General features: G+C 35.2%; 1 protein-coding gene across 2 annotated transcripts in view; it reads right to left on the bottom strand.

Annotated features, from left to right (window-relative positions):
• ARHGAP15 (Rho GTPase activating protein 15) overlaps positions 1-24,100 on the bottom strand; it is a 645,466-nt gene that overhangs the window by 326,021 nt on the left and 295,345 nt on the right. For both annotated transcript variants that reach the window (XM_032145612.2, XM_058434361.1), the window contains 2 exons: positions 5,959-6,057; positions 4,618-4,747 (listed from right to left, as the gene is read on the bottom strand). In XM_032145612.2, the coding sequence (XP_032001503.1) occupies positions 4,618-4,747; positions 5,959-6,057 (229 nt within the window). The remainder of the gene's footprint in view (positions 1-4,617; positions 4,748-5,958; positions 6,058-24,100) is intronic.

Here is a 24,100-nt window from a genome sequence, read left to right on the forward strand (position 1 = left end):
GGGACATGGAGGATAATAATAAAAGCTCCTACTTGCTGAGTGCCTGCCGTGAGCTAACTATTTACATATCTAATTTCAAATTCCCACACGATCCTTTAAGGACAGTATTAGACCCATTTTTATAGATGTGGAAAGTAAAGCTCAGAAAAGTTAAGAAACCTCGCCAAGGTTATCTGATGCAAGATTTATTATATTTGGGCCTTCCCCCTCTTTGCCGTCAGTGGAAGACAATTCTCTTTCCTCAGAGAAATATGTTCACATCTTCTCTGATTGACTCTCCACTTTCCATAACAGCCCTCCCTGGAGAGCTGCTCTCCTACTCTCATCCCAGGCTGGTGTCCTGAGTTTCCCACAGTGATCTGGCCCTTGCATTAAATTTTCTGGCTTCTTGTCTGTTAGACTCAACTGATATCTTAAAATATCTGATGAGTTCTTAATAGTGTTGGCAGGTTAGAATCCTATCTTTTAAAAGGAAAGTATATGTAAACATAAATTTCTGAATTCACTCATTGAGAGAACATATTTTTCCCATGTTATATAGACAAACTGGACAATGAAATGACCACCTGTTAGCTGCTAATGATGTTCACATGCCTTTTAAAGAAGTAATTCTGGCTTTATCTGTCTACAATCTTGGCGGCAAAACTTATGGAAACATCAAGGGCACAGGAAGCCAAAGGCAGAAAACTGACAACAAAGTTTGTGCTTAGACTACTAATAAGGAAGAGGATACTGTTGAGTCTCTGATTCTATATAATTATTTAATCTCCAAAGGGTGACATAAAAGCGAATGCAAGTTTTAAGAAACCTAAGTTTGGGTGTTCAAATCTAGGACTGAGATCAGAGGGGTTTCACACAGGGTATTTCCTACTTGAAAAAATATATTTTACAAAGCATCAAATATAAAATACGTCAATCACTATTTCAAATGCATGGTCTAATTTGATATTGTGTGGGTGGGTCAATCATTATGCCTTTCAAATGAAAGTGAATATATATATATATTGAATGAACTTAATTCAAAGTAATAGATGGATATTAACTGTGTCCTACATTGCAAAAAACATACTGGCCCTAAAAAAAAAGGCTTACAACTATACATACTCACCAAGATACAGAAAAGAATCATTTTCTAAAATTAGAGCTAGTGTTAAAGATTAAATTATTATTTTAATAGTGAAATCAAAATTGAAAGAAAACACCCAGTTTTAATTATTTTTGCCAATAAGTTTTTGGGTCCTGATTCAAGTTTACTGATTTCTATGAATCTTATTTTTAACATAATATTTCTATCCAAGTCTAAGTTTGATATAAACTAAGTTTACCTTTTGCTTGTTCACTTTGTTATAGGGTAATGATTAAAAGTACAGGCCCTAAAATAAGACTGCTTGGGTTTGAAATAGGTCTCCATAACTTGTCTTTGTACAAATTACCTTAGTTCTTCATGCTTCAGTTTTCTCATCTATAAAATAGGGTTACTAATAGTGTCTACCTCATAGGATTGGTGAGAGGATTAAATGTATCGCTGTAAGACAAGCACTTGGAACAGTGCCTCGGGCACAGTAAATGTTTCATATTTTCTAGTTTTTTTTTAACTTCAAAGTAAAAGGTCAGTATGAAGTCATTGTACAATTAGTTAGATTTTGAAATGAATAGAGTAAATCATCATGTATCTCTTCCCTTTTTTTTTTTTGAGACAGAGTCTTGCTCTGTCACTCAGGCTGGAGTGCAGTGGTGCAATCTTAGCTCACTGCAACCTCCGCCTCCCGGGTTGAAGCAATTCTTGTGCCTCAGCCTCCCGAGTAGCTGGGATTACAGGTGCCCGCCACCACGCCTGGCTAATTTTTGTATTTTTAGTAGAGACAGGGTTTCACCATGTTGGCCAGGCTGGTCTTGAACTCCTGACCTCAGGCGATCCACCCACCTCGGCGTCCCAAAGTGCTGGGATTACAGGCATGAGCCACTACCCCTGGCCTTCCTTGTTTTTAAGCAGGATTGAGTTTAAGTTCAAAGTAGAAAAATAATTGTCTTTTCCAATTAAAAATAGATTCTAAAGAGAAGTAGTGAGTATTCTATCTGTAAGATTTTTTTTCAGCAGCATCTTAATACTTTTAAAGTGACTGTTACTCAATAGAGAATTCATTATCCTCAATGTTTCTCAAATATATTTTTGCAAACCTTTATTTTCTCCATAGCTCAGGTTTTAGAAACGTCTTAAGGTTTCCTCCGAACCAGCAATTATATCTAAGATTCCAGACCTATTAGTCATTGCATCACATATTCTTTTATATGTACTACAAAATGTCTATATGATTAACACTAAATATATACTCCTAACTGAATCCCAATTCTGAAATCTTACCTTATGTCTCAAACCATATGAAGTAAAAGAAGACAATGATCAGGAATGAAAGAAAAACATTCTTTAAATGAAATAAATCTAAACTGCACCATTATGGAAAAGTCTTTTGAAATGGCATTAACTCTCCACAAATACACCATGCATTTTCTAAACATTAACATTGATAATCTTAAACTCCAACTTAGCATAACTGGCCAAGTAAATGTATCTAGCAGTTGTTGAAAATTATGGCATGGAATTTTGCATAAAGATTTCAAAAGGGTGCTTCTACTCTTAAATTCTCATGCAATTTCTAGATTTGTAGACTTCAGTAATTCAACTTTGGCAAATATGTTATCACATATAAATAGCTTCTCTCTTCCCTATCATATGTGTATGAGTGTTTGCGTGCATGTATGTGTGTATACATATCTTTCTTAATGCACACATATATGTACACATACAAATAATCATCTAGCATACATACGTGTGTATGTGTGCATGTACGTATATATGTACACATATGCATGTACGTATATATGTACACATATGCATATACGTATATATGTACACATATACTATATATGTACACATACGCATATACATATATATGTACACATACGCATATACATATATATGTACACATACGCATATACATATATATGTACACATATACATATACATATATGTACACATATACATGTACACATGTACATATACATGTACATACATATGTACACATGTACATATACATGTACATACATATGTACACATGTACATATACATGTACACACATATGTATACATGTACATACATATGTACACACATATGTACACATGTACACACATATGTACACATGTACATACATACGTACACATGTACGTATATACGTACACATGTACATATACATATATGTACACATATACATATACATATATGTACACATATACATATACATATGTACACATATACATATATGTACACATACACATATACATATATACACATATACATATATGTACACATACATATACATATATGTTCACATATATACATATACACACATATGTACACATATATTCCATTAGCAGCTCTTCTCAACTTACTGAGTTCTCCTTAAATTCAAAAGTTTAGGATGTCAGTATACTGATATTTGGTCAGAGGGAAATACCAGGAAAAAAATGATTTGGAAGATTGGGGTCAGCCAGGTAGAAGCCCTCCCACAAAATACTATAATTTTTAAGACTTTGGGAAATAGGTTTTCTCTGGTTCCAAAGATGTCTACCCTTTCTGAGACAGAGTCTTGCTTTCTTGCCAACCAGGCTGGAATGCTGTGGTGTGATTTCAGCTCACTGCAACCTCTGACTCCCTCGTTCAAGCAATTCTTCTGCCTCAACCTCCTGAGTAGCTGGGATTACAGGCACGTGCCACCACGCCCAGCTAACTTTTGTAGTTTTAGTAGAGATGGGGTTTCACCATGTTGACCAGGATGGTCTCTAGCTGCTGACCTCGTGATCCACCCACCTCGGCCTCCCAAAGTGCTGGGATTACAGGCGTGAGCTACCTCACCCAGCCAGATGTCTACCTTTTCTTTCAGGAGGCTGAGACTCAAACCAACTCTGTGAGATATGTGTTGCATATTTTAATAACGCCTTTTCATTGAGGAAGAAGCAGTCTGGGGGATGGTTAAGAAAGATACTCAAGATCACTATGTAAGTAGTGAGACCATTCTTTTTACTCTAAATACAATTCTTAGAATATTAGAACTAGGTGTGACCTTGGAGAACATTTAATTCACATCTCATATTTTCTATCAGCCTCTCTGGAAAGCACGTTTCTAAATGTTTCTGGTGGTCTGAAGGTGTGGAAAGTGGCATAGCCTGTTGGCTTAAGTTAGACCACGCTGGTGGTCACTCATACCCTTTAATGTATGCAAATAAAATAGTCAGGATACCAGGGTTGGAGATGCTTGACATTTCCCACTCTCAAAATCAATCACTGATCTGAACACCATGGCTATTACTCAGAGATTCAGAGGTTTGCTGTAAGCAGAGACCATGACCTTGGAACAATTATTTTCTCAAAAGGCATTACCAACAATGATGTGAGCAAAGTGCCCAGACTGCCCTCCAGTGCACAAATCCCTGGCCAGGAAATGGCTACGAATCTTCCATGAGTATGACGAGTTTGGCTTAAATCTGATTTCAATGCATTTATATTTCATAAGCACTGCATTTAGACAAACTTAAAATGAGCAAGTCAAAGAAAATACTCACTTAAAGATTTTCTGTGCTCTGGTTTCTGTTCTTTTATATCACTGTCGTAGTGACTTAGCAATTCAGTGCTAGAGGATCTTTGGATTTTGAATAATTCCAGGTTTCTTGATGGACAACTTGAATCCTTTGGCTGGAAACAGCAAATAATTAGACTGAATAATTTTACTAGAAAGAAAGGATTCACCATATAGTTTTGTGTTCTATTTTGCTGTTTACAGGGAAATTTGAAGTAAGGTAATTATTTGAGGATGGGTCCTCTATGCTAAGCTCAATACTCTAATTATAGTTTATATATGTATATGATGGTACTTACTAAATGCTAAGCACTATTCATGCATTAGTTCAATTAATCATTACAACAATTCTATAGAGTAGGTGGTATTATTATCCTTATTTTCCTCATTAAGAAAATGAGGCCAAAATAGGCAAGTAATTTGCCTAAGGCCACCCAGGTAACAAATGATAGAACTAGAATTCAAACTCCAGCAGTCTGGTCCCAGAGTCCATCCTCAATGGCAACACACTGTGTGTATGTATGTATGTATGTATGTGCACTCACACACATTCACACACACACCCCTTTAAGGGGAATATACTAATAATGGGAAAAAGTAAATTTGTTATTTTACTTTTTAAAGTGTTAATCCCAAAATGATATAACGAAAGCTTGCAATTAAGTATCAAGAAAATCACACAGAAAATCTTTTACTATCGTGTTGTATTCCATATTAAGAATATTTCTTTCTCAAAATTTTGCAAATATTAGTGTCATAAAATTAAATGTTTGTTGCAGAGACTCAGCACGGAATGAGTGGTTTCAAATAAGTTTATTCTTAGAAAACATACTCTGAATGTATGTTTTAGGATAATTTCATGAAGTTCTAGATATGTAATTTTCATAAGAAGAACAATCTAGCTTAGTTGGAAGAGTAATAAAAATCAGTACAAAGGGTTATTATTTATTGGTATTATAACAGTGAGTCTTAAATATGTTATTTATTTTCAGGAATATGTAGTATGGACTGCATAAACTGAAAATGAAAAAAATCAGTAGTTATTAAGTGCTTGTATGCTTTTTACAGCCTCTAGTAAATGAATGTCCATGTTATTTCAGAAAAAAAGAAAGAATGCACTATATTTTTGAAAGAGAGAAATTAAATCCTGTCTGCTGAAAAGGTTTTTAGTAGATTCTATTTAAACAAAAGAACTTAGTATCTCTCAGTCCATAGGATCTATTTAAATGAGTGTGTGTGTGTGTGTGTGTGTGTTATGTGCCTGAGCAATAAGATTCAAATGACTACGTTTTAATTAATAAAGGTAACAGCCAAAACAAATACATACCAATCTGTCAATTGCATTTTTGATAGCGTGGAACCAATCCAATATGATGAAGTCAATATCTGACTGTAGAAGGAACTCATTTCCTGATACTGTTGTGATCTAAAAAAAAAGAAAAAGAAATAGACAGGTAAAGAAACTATGTAAGATAGATCTCTTACATGTAAAAATCCTTTTTTAAAAAACACAGTTTAATAAACTGAAATATTTTCTTGTATTCCAGCAATTGTCTTTCTGGGAACTGGGAGCATTTTGAACTGCTCTCTGTAAACTGTTTTTCATGTCATAACAAATACATTATTGTTTTAATAATAGAACGATTAAGTCAGAGTAGGGCTAGAGCTGAATTACTCCAACTTAAGGAGAAATAAGCCAGGAAGTTTAGAGAACTGCAGACAGTACACACTTAAGTCAGAACCCGCAGAAAAATGCACCCGAGTGTGTCAGAATTCATTCTGCACATTTGCCTCTTTCCTGTCTGTCTTTTTCAAATCTAATAGTATCTCTACATTTGATTTCCTTTTATGGAGAGCTCTAAAACAGATTATTTACCAAAAACACTAATTGCAGACTTCCAAAAGGTCATTGAGATGAGTAACATTTGACTATTTCTACTTTCTTATCAGAGATCTATAGGAAAGTAATTAAAAAAAATTTCCCCACAAAAGGAGTGTATTTAAATAAAAGTTCATTTACATATTTGAACCTCTCTGGGAGAGTGTTTATCAAATGAACATTCAGGTTCCTGACTCTCAGCACTGCTAAGTAGTTGGCAATGTTTAGCATGTAACTGTCCATTTTTCATTACAGTGAATCTTTTTCTCCCCAGACTTGTGAGAAAAGGATATGACCCTATAGAAACAGAGCAATACTCTTAGTTTCACACATAACGGGCTACTTAGAGAAAAAATTGATTAGAGTGGGTATGGACATGCTTTTGTATTTGGCCATCAATCTGAACTGTGAAGATTTTCCCTTTGTATTATTGACTTTTCCTGGCAACAGGAAGATGAACATTTCCCAACTACTGTCACACGGAGTTCAGGGGTTTAGAGGACTGACATTTCAAAATATTCAATCAGGAGCCAGTCACCTCTTCTCAGCCTTCCTTGCTCTAAACAGGAGGTGAACGCTGAAATGTGGCACAGGTTCAGAAAATCACAAATCACGCTTTAGGCCACCTGTATAATTCTATCATTAAAGTGACAGTTATTATCCCAAATGGCTCATTCTGAAGGTTTCGAGGATTCTCATGGCAACATTTAATGACAATGATTTTGGGGTTTTGAAAGAAATCTGTTACATATGTGCATATATATTCATTTTTCATTTGGTTTTAGAAAACCTCTGTAGAGATTCAATATTAATCAGTACTGCAAAGTAACCATTCTTGATTGAGATGGGTTCCAATATCAAATGTTGTCTCTATAACTGTGAGAAGAACTGTCTAAAGTGTATACAATTATAAGAAGTGAAAGATTGAAAAATAACAGGATTTAAGCGCCTACACTAGAATTTGACAGATTACTGAGGCCAATCATTCTTTCTCTCTCCTTTTAAAATGAAACTGCATATAAGATTAAGGATGGCTCAAAACAGCCTCCTGTTTTATGTATCCAGTAAAAGACAGCTCAGGTGATGTTTGCCTAATTATCTGAACACCATTGCAATGTTCTCTACTCATATAAAGTTCCAAATATTTACTTTATAGAGTGCTGCCTAAGAAATAGTAATATAAAAATATAAGGTCATTTCTAACACAAGAAAACTAGTAATGTCCTAGACCTCTACCTTCATCCTGTAGTTAAATATTTTGATTATGAATGTATTTCTAACATCATAATTTGTTAACATACACAAAGACAAACGAATTAGCCAAAGCACAATGTACAATATAATGTTTTTCTGCCAGTATAAATAAACCATTATTAAAATTATAAAAAGAAACAACATTTAAAAAGTACGAGAAACAAACATAATTAGATTTACTATATTATGAGGGTTTATGAAAGAGCCAACATAGTTCAGCTTACAGTCTAGTAAATTCAAACGGTGATAAAACATAAGTACTTTAGCAGTGCATTTGCATTTTTGGTGCATGCTATGCAATGCAAAGGGGATCTTATATTGCTAACACAACCAAAAGTTAAATGTATTTTAAAAGTTCCTTTGTCCAAATATATTACTGCATTAATCATACATAATCAGTGATTTACGAATTCATTTTGAGAAGCTAGATCAGAGCTATATGAATGCAATTCATTCAAAACATACTATCAGAGAGATACAGTTCACATCCTTTCCTCTGTCTTCCCACTAATCTTTCGAGTTACCAGGCAGTCTGGAGAAGTCTGCTACTGCTCTCTACAGTTTAAATGCATCCACTTCTTAATTACAGTCAGTAATTGACTTTGTTCTGCTCTATTCCAGTCACTCACAGGAAAGTATTTTCAAAATCTTTGACTGGTAAAACCCATTTAATTCAGGTTCCTCAACCCATTTTTTTATTTTACGTCTTTAGGATTTCTGATAAATGGTTTGCTGAATCATATTTGCACTTTGAACAATCGAATTTCCAACACTCTTGGGAAAAAAAGACATCAGTAAAGAATGTTAGCTTTGACTAAATCTTTTGATTGAACAACTTATGATGACAATCTAAAATGATGTATAACAGACATAAAGGCTTTGATATTAAGCTGTGCTAATGTACTCTTTCTATATGTTTTGCTTCCATGACAGATGCTGGGGTAAGGGGATGAAGGAAGAACTTATAGAAAACATAACAGGTTTAGATAAGAGCTGCTGGTCTCCATCTTGCTTAGAAACCTACTTTAGGCAAATGTTTCTTGAAATCCCTCATCACCACACCAGGTTGTATTTTGAAGGAATATATCAGGGCACCAAAGTAACCTTAATGAAGTGTGCAGTGTCAATAATAAATATCTTTAAGTATCCATCTGGGGAAATTTGTCTTGAACTTTTTCATACTAAATAAGGGTCCATCTGAATTCTTGCTGGTAAGAAATTTATGCCCAGGAAATTATAGAAGCGTGTCCACTGAGCAACATGCAGAGTGGACACATTCCTTAAGGCTTTGGGGGATTAATTCTACAAGAGTTTTCATGTGGGCTTAGAATAGTATGTGTCCTTGTTACGGTTCCTCTGAATATGGAGGCAGGTAGATTCAAGTCCAGACTTCACTGATGAAGAGTGAAGAAATTTGTGTTTTAGATTTTAATTAAATAGAGTTTTGTTATGCTAATTTAAAACAGCCTAAAAGAGTTTTAAGAAGTAGTGTTTATGTTGATTTAAGTATTGTTCTTTTAAATATTGTCAATTAAGTAACACTCTCATCAATATTCATTCTGGCAGTAAGATTTTATGCTATTAGCTTTTAATTTAAATGAGACATTAATGTGTAGAATGGCATTTATACCATTACAAATTTCCATACTTTTGTTTACTAGAATATAAACGAAACCTTTTTTAGAACTTCTTTTTTCTGATTATAAGAATAATACTTTATTGTGTAGAATTTGGGAAAAATAAAGATAACAAAGAATCAAAATTATGCATAGCTACACAACGTAAACATTGTAGGTATTTTAATTTCATTATTGCCAATCTTTTATAAATAATAGCCAAACAGAAATAATGATCAATGTTATAGATACACCTCATCAGCAAGACATATTTGATGGTAAAATATTATCAGCTTCTTTTCCAATTGACTTCAGATGCACATGGAGAGATTACCAAAGATGTAAGAGATAATGAGTGACATGGTGCTACCCTGTTTGAGAGCCCCACCCTTCCGACTGCAGAATAAATCCCACAAATAATTTCATGTACAGAAGAATAGAGAGGATGAGTTCATGACAGAACAGCCTACTAATCATTAACAATGATGATGAAGCATCCATTAAGTACAAGGCACCCTGCTAGAAGCTAGGGATACACAGCCCCCACCCTCAAGAACTCACAATCTGTCTGGATAAATAGGACATATGCATATACAGATAAATAACAATAGAAAATGGCTCATACTGAGTCCCAATGTGAGCGGCACACACAATGCTCATGTCAAGATTTCAGAGGGGGAGTAGTTACTGCAGGCACATTTACATCATGAAAGTATGCGTAAACTGGTGGTCATGATATGTTATTCTTCAAATGTTGATTGTATCAGAACTTCAGTATATTAAGGATATGAATACCACCACTTGGTATGCAAAGTGATATCAGCTTTAATGATCTCAAAGCACATAATAAACATTCTCCAAATGCAGCTTTCCTCCACTATCATAAAGTAATTTTGCAAATGAAGAAAATGAAGCAAATGAGGAAAATGAGAATGCCATTCTATCAAATTGGCATCATTTTAAATGATAGAATTAAGAGATTACAAAGATCTTGATTTCTAGTTCACTAGTTCTCAGCAAACAGTTGTATACAGTCAAGGACTGTGTGTTTGAACAGGAAAAGGGCCGTGATAATTTGGTTTCAGTTATGAAATTTGGAATAGCAACTTTAGACAAAGTTGCTTCTTTCCTTGCAGTTAGGCTAAAGATAGCCCGATTTTAAAAGATCATGCAAAATCCTAACTCTGATTTTTCTTTCCAAAAACAAGCACTCTCTTGCTATGAAAAAATATATCTAAGACTGAATTGGGTTATCTACATCTCCTTCAAATCCTGGAAAGGACTAAAGCAATCCTACACTTGAACAAATACCTTTCACATTTTGATTAGAACCTAAGGAGGGATTATTCCATTTTAATGAAACTGAAATGGTATGTAGGAAATGTATAATAAAATATGCCAAATATCCAAAGAGCCCCAAAACATGTTAAATAATATGGCTACAGTGGTTCTAGAAAGACATAAGAGGAATGGAATTTAATTGCTATTATGTTTAGAGAGACTTTGGGCTTCATGATATAATTTTTATATTTGAATTAAATTAAGTAGAAATAAAAAGTTATATCAATATACACTAAGTTTATTTGAAGTGAATATGAATTATTTTTGTGATAGCAATTTTGTCCATATCTGTATTCAATACTCCCAGCAGAAAATATACACATGATAGGGAGCTATCAAGACCTAAAATCGAAGTAACAATGCTTTAAAAACCCACACGGATTCACATTTTTTTCATCTTGCATCACTCCACATATAGCTGATCAAATGAAGGTTGTCATGGTTATACTAATAGCTAAATTACTTGGTCTCAAAGGTGTTTATGACCACCAAAGAAATTACACTATCAGGCTGAATGTCTGTCTCAAATTACAGTCTGGTTTGAGTAATTCCTAACATTTCTCTTAACATGTTGAGCAAAGTTAAAATAAAACTAAGGGTAAAATATCAGTTAGATGTAAAAGGTCTTCAATTTGCCTTTCCAAAAATGTTACTTGTTAAAGCATTTTGTGAGAAAGTATCTGCCTTGTGTTCCCAACGTTGCTAGATGTTAAGTAAATATATGCTGATTACAAAAAAAAAAAAGTTGCTTTGGCAACTCTCTTATTAAAATGCATTTGTAATCCCCATCTGTCATGAAAGTTTTGAAAAGTTTGTTTACTTTGGATAGCAGCCTTATCCAGGGTTACCCTAGCAAACAATGATAGCAGTCTTCAAAAGTTGTATGGGGGAACAAGCCACTAGGGATCCATTTTTGTTTTAATTGGCACACACAAACACTTTTCTGGTCTGTCAAGAAGATCAAGCTAATATGCATGGAGGGTGTTATATTCTCAGCTTTGGGGAGCAGTAAAGCTCCCTTTATTTAAGTAATTTAAATGATAGACTGCAAAAACTTCGCAAGTCAGAAAAATGTTTTATACTTTCTTAGGGAATATTTGTTTTAAGCAATGGAAAATGTTCTACATATCTAAAGATGTTGAACCTTATGTTATAATTACTCTGTTTCTTCTGACTCCGTGACATGTTCCTAAATCCACATGCTACTAAATAAGCCAGGCCACCAATGGATCCCAGCATTTCCGTAACTCCCCCTATGTTAACAAATGTGCGTTCATTAGTTTCCAGATGTTTACTGGATATGTTTTCAATGTGTTTGGGGTTGATTGATTTGCAAGTACATTTATTGGAACCCTCAGTGGTGTCATCATATCAAAATAACCTGCCCACGTAAGCAATTTCTTATTTAATGGAAAGTAAACAATGTCAGGTTATGTACACGACAGACCTCCAGTGCATTCCAAAATCTAAGGTTTAAGGCCAGCCTTTCAAGAAACAATGCTTTTTAAGTGAAACTGAGCTGTACTTTGACACCCAAATAATTTTGTCCATGCATTCGTACAACAGAGATTTGTTCTGCATAATAAAATTGGCCCTGTAGTGAACATTCACACCCCATATTACTTGCCCACTCGACCTTTCTGTTTATTAACAAATATCTAAAACCCAAAATTTATTTTAAACAAACAAGCAAAAAAAACCCCTCATGTTCATTCTTTTGTGTTAAAATATTTTAAGTACTGAGAAACAGTCTTCTCAATATTCATGAAAGAATACTATCCAAGTAATTAGGAGATAGTTTAGCAGTTTCCACAGTTTTGCAGCAGCTACACCAAAACTTTTGCCTGTGGTGCTCATATGAAAAACGACTCAAAAAGAGACTAATCGAAGCAGTTGGTGTATAAAAATATCAACTTAGACTTTTATTGCTCTTAATTTTTAAACTGGGGTGGGGGGGGTGTAGTTGTCTGTAGATAAATGAATCATCCTGGGATTTGTCACCACCAGTCACTCCCTGCCAACCAATGATCACCTTCTTGCCTGAGCTATATTCACTGGTGTTCAATTACTCACTTAGTCACAGTCACATGACACTTGGGAATCTGCTGCCCCCATTGTTTTCAAATTGGAATTATTTTTATTATTACTGTCCTTATGCAGGTAATGCTCAATTTTTTAAGTTTTAATAAATTCAAAGGTGTTAACAAACATACAATCTCCCTTTCTTCAAGATATACTGACTTGTTTTCTCTTTCTACATACCTTTTTGATCCACGAGGAAACATTATGTATGTTTATAGTTTAATGAAAATATCATGTATATTATTATGAAAATTTTTTATGCATTTTATTATCTATACTACCATCATCTGTCATGAGAACTTAGTTATAATATCCTTTGCTTTCCTCACTGTCTCATCCATGTTTTTCCTTCAAGTCCATACTATACATTGCAGCCAAAGTGATCCCTCCGAAACTTGGATATGATTATCCCATTCTTCTGCTTGATATCATTCTGAGGCTCCCCACAGCTGTTGCAGTGCAGTGCAAACTCTTTAATTTGGCCTGCCAGCCCCTGTGTGCTCTGGCACTGACCCACTCTGCAGTTCCCCTGGTCTACATTTTCCTCTGCATTTCTACAATCCAGCCATACTGATTTTTTTTTTGTTCCCCAGCTGTCCCATACTTTAGAGCAGGTTATTCCTGCTGCCTAGACCCCTTTGACATCCTCCGTCATATCATTCAAATCATTTGAGATGTCACCTTTTCAGTAAAGATTTCTTTGAAAGAGATATTCCCCCAAGTGCGCTCATAACATCCTGCTTCTCCTTTATCTTAGCACAAATTGGTCTATGTTGCAATGTCTTTTTGGTCTTTCCGTTCCCCCAACTATGCTATAATAATCCTGAGGCCAATGACAATTGTCTACATGCATGGCTGAACAACAGACACATAAGGAACACTAAGAAAATAATAAATAGACAAACCTTATCTACTTTATTCATTTTGGTGAATGCATTATATTGCATTGTTTGATATGCCATAATATATTTAACTCATTCTGTATTGTCATAAAATTTTGAAGGCTGCAATACAATTGCATTCTTTCAGATAATATAAGTAATGTAATACTGACGTCTACTGAAAACACTTCACGAGAGTAGAGTAGGCAAACTATTTTGAAGGTTGATAATGGCAGTCTGAAGGCTATATTTTCCCAGCAGTCAGCAAGTCCTAGACATCAGACAATAGGATTAAACTTGGAAGGGGGGGGGAAGCACAAGAGTCATATTTCAATGCATATCCCTAAAATAGAACGTTCTTGATTATATTCCAAAGCCACTCAAGTATTTTACAGGGATCATCTACACTAGATCATCCAAGAATCTCATCCTAAATATAGGCTTTTGTAATTGAGAGTTGACAGTATGGGAACTGAAACATAAGTTCAAAATTTTAAAGAGCTAATACTTAGGTTAATGGGTCAAGTCTTTAGAGAACTTCAGTGATGCAAAGATGCTCACTGCTGTCCATCAGCATTGTAGCCATTAATTTTACGAGAACACTGTTAATGTTGATAAATAAGCAAACTGTGGGAAGAGGTAGTAGTTATGTTGTTAATTCTATTTAGAAGTATTAGCTAACTTTATGACACAGTAACTTAAGCAGAAGTAGGTATTGTTGCCACTAGTCTCCTATTAATAAGTACTGAGAGTGCACAACAAGAATAAAAGATGTTACAGTATGTATCTTTATGCTATTGTAACATATTTGGCCATGATTATGAGTGTTTATAAAACATTCAAGAATTGTTCCATGTCTACTTACATTAATGAGAACACCTGTTAGCTTTAGTGCTGTACAGACTTATTTGCATTAGATTCAGGTTTTCACATACTTTACCTCACTTTTTGAAACAATTAGATTCTTATAGAGAAATATAGCTAAGTGAAAAACAGCAGCTTGAATGCCTTCCGGCTCAAGACAATTCAACTCCAGGTTTCAGTGAAAAACAAAAATCTGCTCAATTACAATACTGCCACTTAGAAGTGAATGTAGGTGTATTTCATAATTTTACATTCAGAGAACAGAAGATACATATGAAAATCTGTGCTTTAATCTTCAAGTTCAATTATAGCCAAATGAGGCAGTTTCCAGACAAGGATGCCAACAAATAAGGAATGGTGATGCCACCACAACATAGATTCTCTGTCGTCTTGGAGACTCGCTACCCAAAGTTGGTCTCTTTACTGATTTCCAGAAGCTGGATGACTCCAGCTGGTCTTCCGACTGAGTGAGGAAATCTGCAGATGCTTGCCCACCTTGTGTTGTTTCCAACACTTCGCCAAAGAGACCTTTCTATGTGATGACAGAACTGAAAGCAGCAAAGCAGCTGAGGACTCTCTCTGAGTCAGTCATTTCTGGGCTATGGTTCACAGCATAGCCAGAACATACCAACCTAGGAAATGCACCGCAGTTCCCTTACAGAAGCCCGTGAGTCTGTCTTATTCATTACTCACAACTTCTATAGGTCTCACTCTATTGACACATCTGTCTGCTACTTCTCTTAGGATACTAAAGCTTCTGGGATTTAAATATTTTCAGTTATTGAAAAAGGGAACACTTGAGCAAATCTATGGATTCCCAGCCTCTATTATCATCATTATATTTAAGAGGTGCAATATTTACATAAAAATAACTCAGGTGGTGATGTAGTCTAAAGATAAATGAGTATTTGTGATCAGAAGAAGTGTGATTTATAACTATTTTCTCAGACATAAACAGTGCACCTCTGTACTACACTAGTAAACACAGATTAGCCCAGGCACACATGAACTATTCCCACATGATTCCTGATACTCTGTCCTGGGAAATAGCAGAACTGGGAATGGCCCTTGCAGAGTGTGTGGCTCACAAGAAAGAATGGTATCTATTCCCTTCTCTGCTGTCAAGTTATATAATTTGGGCAGAGGAACAAATATTAGATGAAGATTTGGAAATTAACCAGTGAATTCTTTTTTATAGAATCCAAACTGCATAATTCAAGAAGTAAGTGTAATACTACAAACTTACTTTTGGTGTCTCATAATTTTCAAACTGTGTTTAACCAAGAGCTTGACAATCTAGATTTTGCTCTCCATGAAAGAGCATGATCATTCATTAGGAATGATAGACTAGCTATCTATGTAATTAGGATGTTCATGAATGAGTAGTAATGTTTCTTTTTCCATGAATGAGAGGCTTAAATAAATTGAAAATGTTGAAAATTTTCTTCTGAGAATGTGGAAAAATTGTAATTCTGCTGTTTGGAGAGCATTCCTAACTGTTTACTCAAAAGGGTTATCTTTAAACCAAACATGAAAAAGCATCTGACATTTCTAAAACTATAGTTAGTGGTTTACAAAACATATAGTACATGTGTACATATAATATGCATATATATATATATCACTATATATGATATATATGAGTATATCATATATAGTGACATATATCATGATGCAGTGATATGTATCATATATGTACATATATAAAGTTATATATAATATATAACATAGTACATATGTACATATGCATTCTATTTCTCCAGATATAGAAAGAGAACACAACAGAAAAATATAATTTAATGGTATTTTTATTAAACTACCTGTGACTCTATAATAGACAATGACTTCTGTCAATTGAGCAACAGGCCACCCACCTAATAAGGAGACATCTGGAATGACATATCACTCCATGCCAAATGTGTGCAAAAATATCTTAACACTCTTTACTCCCCAAAGCAAAATGACATTTGTATTGAAATGTTACCACTTAAAGATGCTAGACTTTTAAAAAAATGTATTGGTAGCACTATCAGTAGGGTGACTATACAATTTATTGTTCAAACTATGATAATTCTGAAGGCAAAAGGCACTGTTAATAACACACCAGGACAACAGGTATAAACCAGGCCTATTTTGTGTCTCTGGGACATATGGATCACTAGCCAACACACACAACACTGGGAGTCATTTAATAACCATTTAGGTGCCTAGTGAATACCTGTCATTGGTCCAATTCTAAGAACTGTAAGGTATACAAAAAAGTTAGCAGTGACCCTTCCTCTGAAGAAGCTTCCAATCTAGTGTGAGAAAAGACCAGCATGAGAAAACATTAGAAACAATAATTACATAATGATTCAAGACGGGACACATAATGGTTTTCAATGAAAGAAATCAAACTTTCCTTGAGGGTATAATGGAGGACTCAGGGAAGAATGTTGGAGAAGGATCCTAAAAGGATAGAGGAAATTTAGTAGAAGAAAAGGCACGGTAAGAGGACAACACAGGTGAAAGGAAAAGCTTGTGCAAAGATTCAGAGGAAGGAAAGTACATAGCATCTCTAAAGGACATGAAGAAGCTGTTCCTATGCCCTCTCTGTGGAATCTTTTCCCTTCACTCATCCCTTAAATGGAGGCGTTACCAAACATTTTCCTGTAAGACATGATTCTTCTCCCTTATAGACACACTCCAGAATTATATTACCATTTCTCATTTAAAAAAAAAAATTAGATGTGTAAAACTAATAGATCCCTAATGTATAACTCTAGTTCAGTTCAAAACAATATCATTTCTGATCTATTACAATTCGGACCAATGTGACTTCTGGTCTGACCTCTTTAATGACAGATGGTATAGTTACAATCCACTCTTTACATCCACTCATGGGTAAACTCCTAAGTTGACTGACATCAACTTTGTCCTTGGAGATCTTTGTAAGTCTGATTCTTACATTCACTAGGACCTAAAGGAATCAGATCTTGGGAATAAGGCCTAGTAGTCTGTTTACAGAGCTCCACAAGTTATTTGAAAATTATGCTATATTGGAGTCTGCTGCTCTGGACTATAGAAAGATGATCTACCTAAATCCATATCTGTCACATGCCACTTAAAAGCCACTGAATGGATCCCTTTTATCCCAAGGATAAAACCTCAATTCTTTAATGTATGTTGCAAAACATTTCATAATTTATCTGTCTCTAACCTTTTCAATTCCTCCACTTATTAACAGCATAACTTTGAACAATTTATTTAAAATTTTTGTGTTTCTATATTCTCACCTATAACCTGAGAAAAACAATAATACCTACCTCATAGGACCATTTTAAGGGCTATATGAAATACAACCCAGGAAAGAACTTAACATAATACCTGGCACATAGTTAGCACTTAAAATATTATGTTATTATTTGATTTTATTTATTGACTGATTCATTTATTGTCTCCTGGATTTTGCAAACTCCACCTCTTCATTCAGGAAACTACTCAGATATTGTCTATTCAGGAAAGTCCTTTATAACATTTAGAGGTCAAAAAAGAGGTATCCCCCCAGCAGTTTGTACTAACTTCATGATGGTGTGCATCTCACTATTGTACACATCCAGTGTCTTGACCTTTCTACACAATAAGCTCCCTGACCGCCAAACCACATGTCTCTGCATTCAGCCAAGTATCTGGAATAGCACCAGCTCTCAATAAAGGGGTATAGAATAAACGATAGCTCAATTGGCTTAGGTTAATACTAAAGGGTTTTGGTATCCACATAATGAAAGGCCTTGAAATGTAGAAAACAGATTTTATTTGGTATACTAGTAAAGAGGAAAGCAATGATTAGTCAGTGGGAACCTGTATTAGCAGAGCTATTCCACAGTGTCACAGTGGGGAAGACATCCTCTTAAAGCTGGCTCTATATTGCAACTTCCGTAACTGTCAACATACCACTGCCTTCTCAGGTTGTACCAATGCATCTATCTGAAAAGATGATACACCATTTTGGTAAGAAGAATGCCTCTTCCATGGGCCCCTGGGTTTTCTCCAGCTCTTTCTGGTTCCTGATCTTTTCCTCTTTTACACAACTCAACAGCTGCTTCTCTGCTTTCAATGTTAGATGCCCCACTTTGAGATGCTTGGTATATTGAATAAAGACCTTTGCTATAACCCAAAGTGACTTGACATGATCTCAGGCCTTGAGAGTTGAGAATGCACCCTGTCTTGGATATCCTGTCTTTGCCAAAGCTCATTTCTGTAGCTGTATCCTCTTCTTGCTTCTGGCTTGTGGTTCCCTATTCTGGTGGTTTATCTCACATACCAGACCCTCTCGGCTGGCAGTGTCCTTTTGCCAGACCTCCTTTTAGGAACTGGGGCTCTGCAGAGCATCTCCCTGATCCTCATAGCACCTCACTGAGTTCTTTAAATCCACCTTCCATCTGCCTCACTCATCTGAATTGTTACACATGTAACCAAGAAATAATCCATACTTGCGTTCAAGGCACCATAGTTATAAGAATATCTGAAAATGAGTCATGTCAGTGTATTCAGCAATCATCCAATGGTCTTTAAAATATCCTTGTTATTTCTGGTTGGAACTCACACCCTAACAGCCTGGACTGAATTTTGTTATCTTACTTTTTGGGTTCTGTATTCTGTCCAGAAGACACACTTCCTTCCAATATTATCAGCTCAAACTTTTCCATAGTAGTTGTCCCAACTATAGTTTTTTGCCTGCTTCATCAAGATGGTTCTTTTGCCATTAACTTGTCTTTTCATGATCTCAAGCAATAATCCCAATCCCTGAATAAATGATATCTAAAGATCATCAGTACAGTAAGTTTCTCCCTCAGTTTCTGAGGCTTACTATAAACTATTATGCCATTTATCATTCTCTAGTGTCCTGGGGAGTAGGACATTAAGGAGAACATTTTTCCATCATGAGAACCAGTGTTGGGTTTGTAATCTGCTACCCTTGAGGCTCACAGCATTGGATTCATATTTCACTGAGTTTCATCCACTACATTTTCTTTAAAAGTTTGTGCCTTAATTAGATGATATTTATATATGCAGCTTGTTAATTTACCTGAATGCAGGTAGAGGAGGCACTAAGGGAAGAATGTATTCCAAATTTAAAGAAGCCACTGTCCTGGAGGTATAATCTGGTGATGGCTTTCAAACATTTTTGTTCATGAAACTTGGTAAGAAGTAATCATTGCCAATCAGTACCTCTCTTTCTTGCTCTCTCTCCCCCATTTATCTTTCTCTCAGATACACACACACACACTCTCTCTCTCTCTCTTTCTGTCATCTAGGTATCTTTCTGCACATAAATTCATTCATCTATTATTGAATGTATAATAATGAAAAACATATATATATATATACACCATGTGCATATGTTCATTTATATATGTAAATATCATATAATTGAAACAAAAGTTTTATTAAATAATACCTCCCTTTACTACATGTGATGTAACCTGATATTTTCTATCCTTGTTTTTTTCTTTAACTGATTTCATTTAAAAATGCTGGTCCCAACTCACTAAATTGATTCTGTGACCCACTAAAGGATCTTGAACGCAATTTGAAAAACTCTGGCCTAGGGAGTAATGAAGATGTGATCTTCATGCCCTGTTCCTTCATGTGCTCTCTTTCTCTCTTTTCCTCCCTCCTTCTCTCCCAGTCCCTTTGTCCCTCCTTCCCTTCCCCTTCTTTTCTCTGCTTTTTCCTGCACCCTCCCTGTTTATAAGATTCTTCAAAATATCTTCATATATAATTTAACAGTTGGATATTTAATCCTAGGAAAAACTTCCAGCATATTTGTCACATTTGTGACTATTAGGCCTGGGTGATCAATAACCCTGCGTGGGTGATTCTGCACTAAGTCATTTCTTGCCATTTGAAAGTTGAATTAACATGTGGTTCTTCGGAATTTGGCTTAGACCCTAGGTTTTCTAAATATACCTTAAAGCAAGAGTTCCTTTATAAAAGAAGAAACAAAGATGGGGCAATGTGCTGTTTGGAATACATTTGAGATACCTCACCGTGATCTGGAGAGGGAAAAACCAAAGAAGTTAAAAGCCTGGCAAACTATCAGAGACAGAGATGGCAGCTATTTGTTTTCAAGTCCCTTGTATTGAAACAATGAGTGCACTCCACGTTGCATCCTGCAGCACCATGATACAAGGTCTGGGAGTAGTTACTAGCATGTGTCTGTGTGATGGGAGCGAAAGCTAAACATTTTAATAGTGTTATGGCCTCTCCTTCTCAAGTTCCCATTAATGCAAATATAGCACATGTGGTTTAAGTCCCAAGAGCCTTGTAGGACACAAATCACAGATGTGGAATAAACATTATCAGAGAATAAGACTCCATGGTCTTCTTGCCATCAACACATGCCCTTATGCTCCCATGACATCAGGCAGATACCTGATAGGATATCTTAAGCAAAATCACAAAAACTCAGGGTCATCAAAGGGCCCAGGATGGCAAGATTCTAAGCGGACTCCAAAAACTTCTTGGTAAATTACGGCAGAAGCTTCAGCTACATCAAAGCTTTCAGAGAACACTTACCATTATGATAATTAAATATAGTAAAAATTACTCATCCTTCCTGCACCAAAATTACCAGAGACTTATGCTATGTGAGGAGTAGAGTGTTTTTGTAATGTAACCCAGATGATGTGATGGCACAAGGCCTGTAAAACAGAGCTGGTGTACTTCAGATACACAATACAATTCCCCCAGCTATCTCAATTCTTCTGTGCTGCCTTCAAGACTACAATTCAAGGTGATTGCTGCTCTGAGATTGCTCTTTTCTTTTTCCATCTTCTGTTCATCCCTTTCTTTCCCAATGTCATTCTTTTCCAAAATTTGCAGGCTCAAAAAAATGAGTAAATTGAGTCTCCTCCACCTAGCCCATTATCATTGCTGTATTCTAAAACTGCCACTACGTTTGAGAAACTTGGGTAAACGCCTGTTTATTGGTGAACTGCATTTCCCCACATTGCCCATAAGTGAGACTTCAGTATCCATATCCTGACCTGACCTTAAAACTTATATCGGCAGTACTGTCAATTGCCATGTAGTGTGATTCCAGGAGCCTTAATAAGCCTCTTTGGATGACAGACTAATTCCCTAAACCTGCCGTCTAAGGTCTGGAATTTTAATTCAGTTATTCCTTTAGATGAAGCCTTTAAAACAAATGAAAGGATGATATTTTTCTATATGTTTTGTTTAGATATTGCTATGTTACGTTTCTTAGGAAAATATATTAAATCAAACTATTTCTGAATATAAATGCATACTTGAAGACTTTTAAAATATGCAAAACCAGAAATGTATAAAAACTAAAAACACTTCTAATCATAGTACTCAAAATATCCCTCTTAGTATTCAATGTATTTTCCCTCAGACTCTTTAATACATATGTTACGTTTATACACATATATATGTGTTTGCATATATATATAGGTCATACATAGGTCAAATTAAATATACAATATTGTATATTATATATTTTTTTAACATTATATCATGAAGGCTTTTCCATGGCATTATTCTTTGAAAGCATCTGTTTAATGGCTTCCTAACATTTTGTTATAGAGATTTACTGTAATAAATTGAAGTGTCTTCCTATTTTTCCACAATTTAGTTGTTTCCACATTTTGTCATGATAAATAAACCCACGCTGCATAAGCATGACTTTTTGTTAAGATTTCTGATTTGCTTTTCTTAGAAGAGATTGTTAGAAATAGAATTACTAGGTCAAATAAAAGAATTTTGAAAGGCTGCTGAAATGCATTACTAATCATTTTCTAGAAAGTTTGTTGCGAGTTGTATTACCTCACCAAAATTTAAAGCATAAGCCCATTTCAATTCATATTTTCTCTGAAGTAACACAGTATTATATACTTTGCGAATTTTATAAGAAAACTCATTTTTTCTTAGGTTTGCATTTCTCTTATGATTAGGCATTTGCGGGCTTTTTTTCTTGGCATTTCTTACTAATGTGCTTACACATTTTTAAGTTCTAGTATCTTTAAGATTAGAATGCAGTTTTAAGGAAGTTTATTAAATTTTGGTGACAATTACCACATAAATTTTCCCCAATTTATTTTGAACAGCACTTTTAATGAAATTATTGTTGTTTCTTGGTATTCAAAGGAGCTTGATTCCAGGGCTGCTGTGAATACCACAATTTGCACGTACTTGAGTCCCACCATTGGCCCAAAGCAAATCTTCAATACAAGAAGTCAGCCCTCAATATCAGGGGTTTCATATTCTGTGAATACTGCTGTTTCCCTCTGCACTCTTGGTTGCAGATGTGGAAACATCAGATACAGAGAGACCCTTGTATTTATTGGGGAGAAAACCCCTCTCATATTAATGGGCCCCTGCAATTCAAATCCACATTGTTCATGGGTCAACTGCATTTATATATAAATGTGTTATTTTTAATTTTTCCATTGTAAGCTTTAGGTATTAATCCTTTGTAATTTTTCCAATTTATATTTTAATTCTTAGAAATCATTTGAAGGACCCTAAATCTTTTATGTAAGTCTTAAATATTTCTTCTCTTCCCCCAGAATATCCTATTGGGAATTTGATAAGATTGTATACTATATCTATATTAATTTGGGACAAACAAAAAATTTAAAACTAGTAAGACCTCCGCCTCAGAAAAGAAGGTATGTCTCACTATTGCAAGGTTTTGTTTATATCTCTTAGTAAATTTTGACAGTTTTATTTGAATATTTACACTTAGCCTTAGGTATTTGAAATGGAATTTTGAGAGAGGCCTGGAGAAGAACTTGAGGACAATAGGTGCTTCGGCAAAAGAGAAACTACAACTCCAAGAAAGGAAAGGCTCAGCACAAGTAGATGGGGAGAATTTTTCTATCACATCATTCACCACAGGGCTGTCCTAATGACTCCAGTGAGGCCACTATCCCTTTATCCTCTTCCTGTCGTTGGGCCTGTAGCATGTGTTTCTCACAGGACACAGTCTCTGCAAGTGACTCTAAGCTAACAGGTGCTACTAGGGTACTAATCCAAAGCCATGCAAATTTTCTGACAATAAAAAATAGTATTATTGTACCCAAAATATACTATTCCTGTTGGTTTGAGTTTCTTGGTCTACAGATGATGGCAGGTGAAACCCTACTCCCTCAGCAGTTGCAGAAACTTTCATCTAATTGTGGATCCAGGTTTTTACCTTTATCCAAAAATTGGTTTCTCAAGTTACTACAAACTCTTCATAAACAACCTTTTTAGTAGTCATGTAATATTATGTCATTTGGATATATCATATGGCATTCTCAATTTTTGGACTATGGCTTAAATTTCTTTTATATCTTTATAATGTCTAACCAAATGAAAGCCTATAACTTTGAGTGCAGAAGCAGAACATAAAAGTAGCAGAATAGCAAGAGACAGTATCGCTCAAGTTGAAACATATGGGTTTGGCAGATACCACATTGGTCACATCTGTGCCCATCATTCACAAGCTCAGTCCTGCACAAGTCATTTCACTACCTGGTGCTTCTGTCTCACCTGTAGAGA

Source organism: Hylobates moloch, unplaced genomic scaffold (assembly GCF_009828535.3).
Source record: "Hylobates moloch isolate HMO894 unplaced genomic scaffold, HMol_V3 SCAFFOLD_24, whole genome shotgun sequence".
NCBI lineage: Eukaryota > Metazoa > Chordata > Mammalia > Primates > Hylobatidae > Hylobates > Hylobates moloch.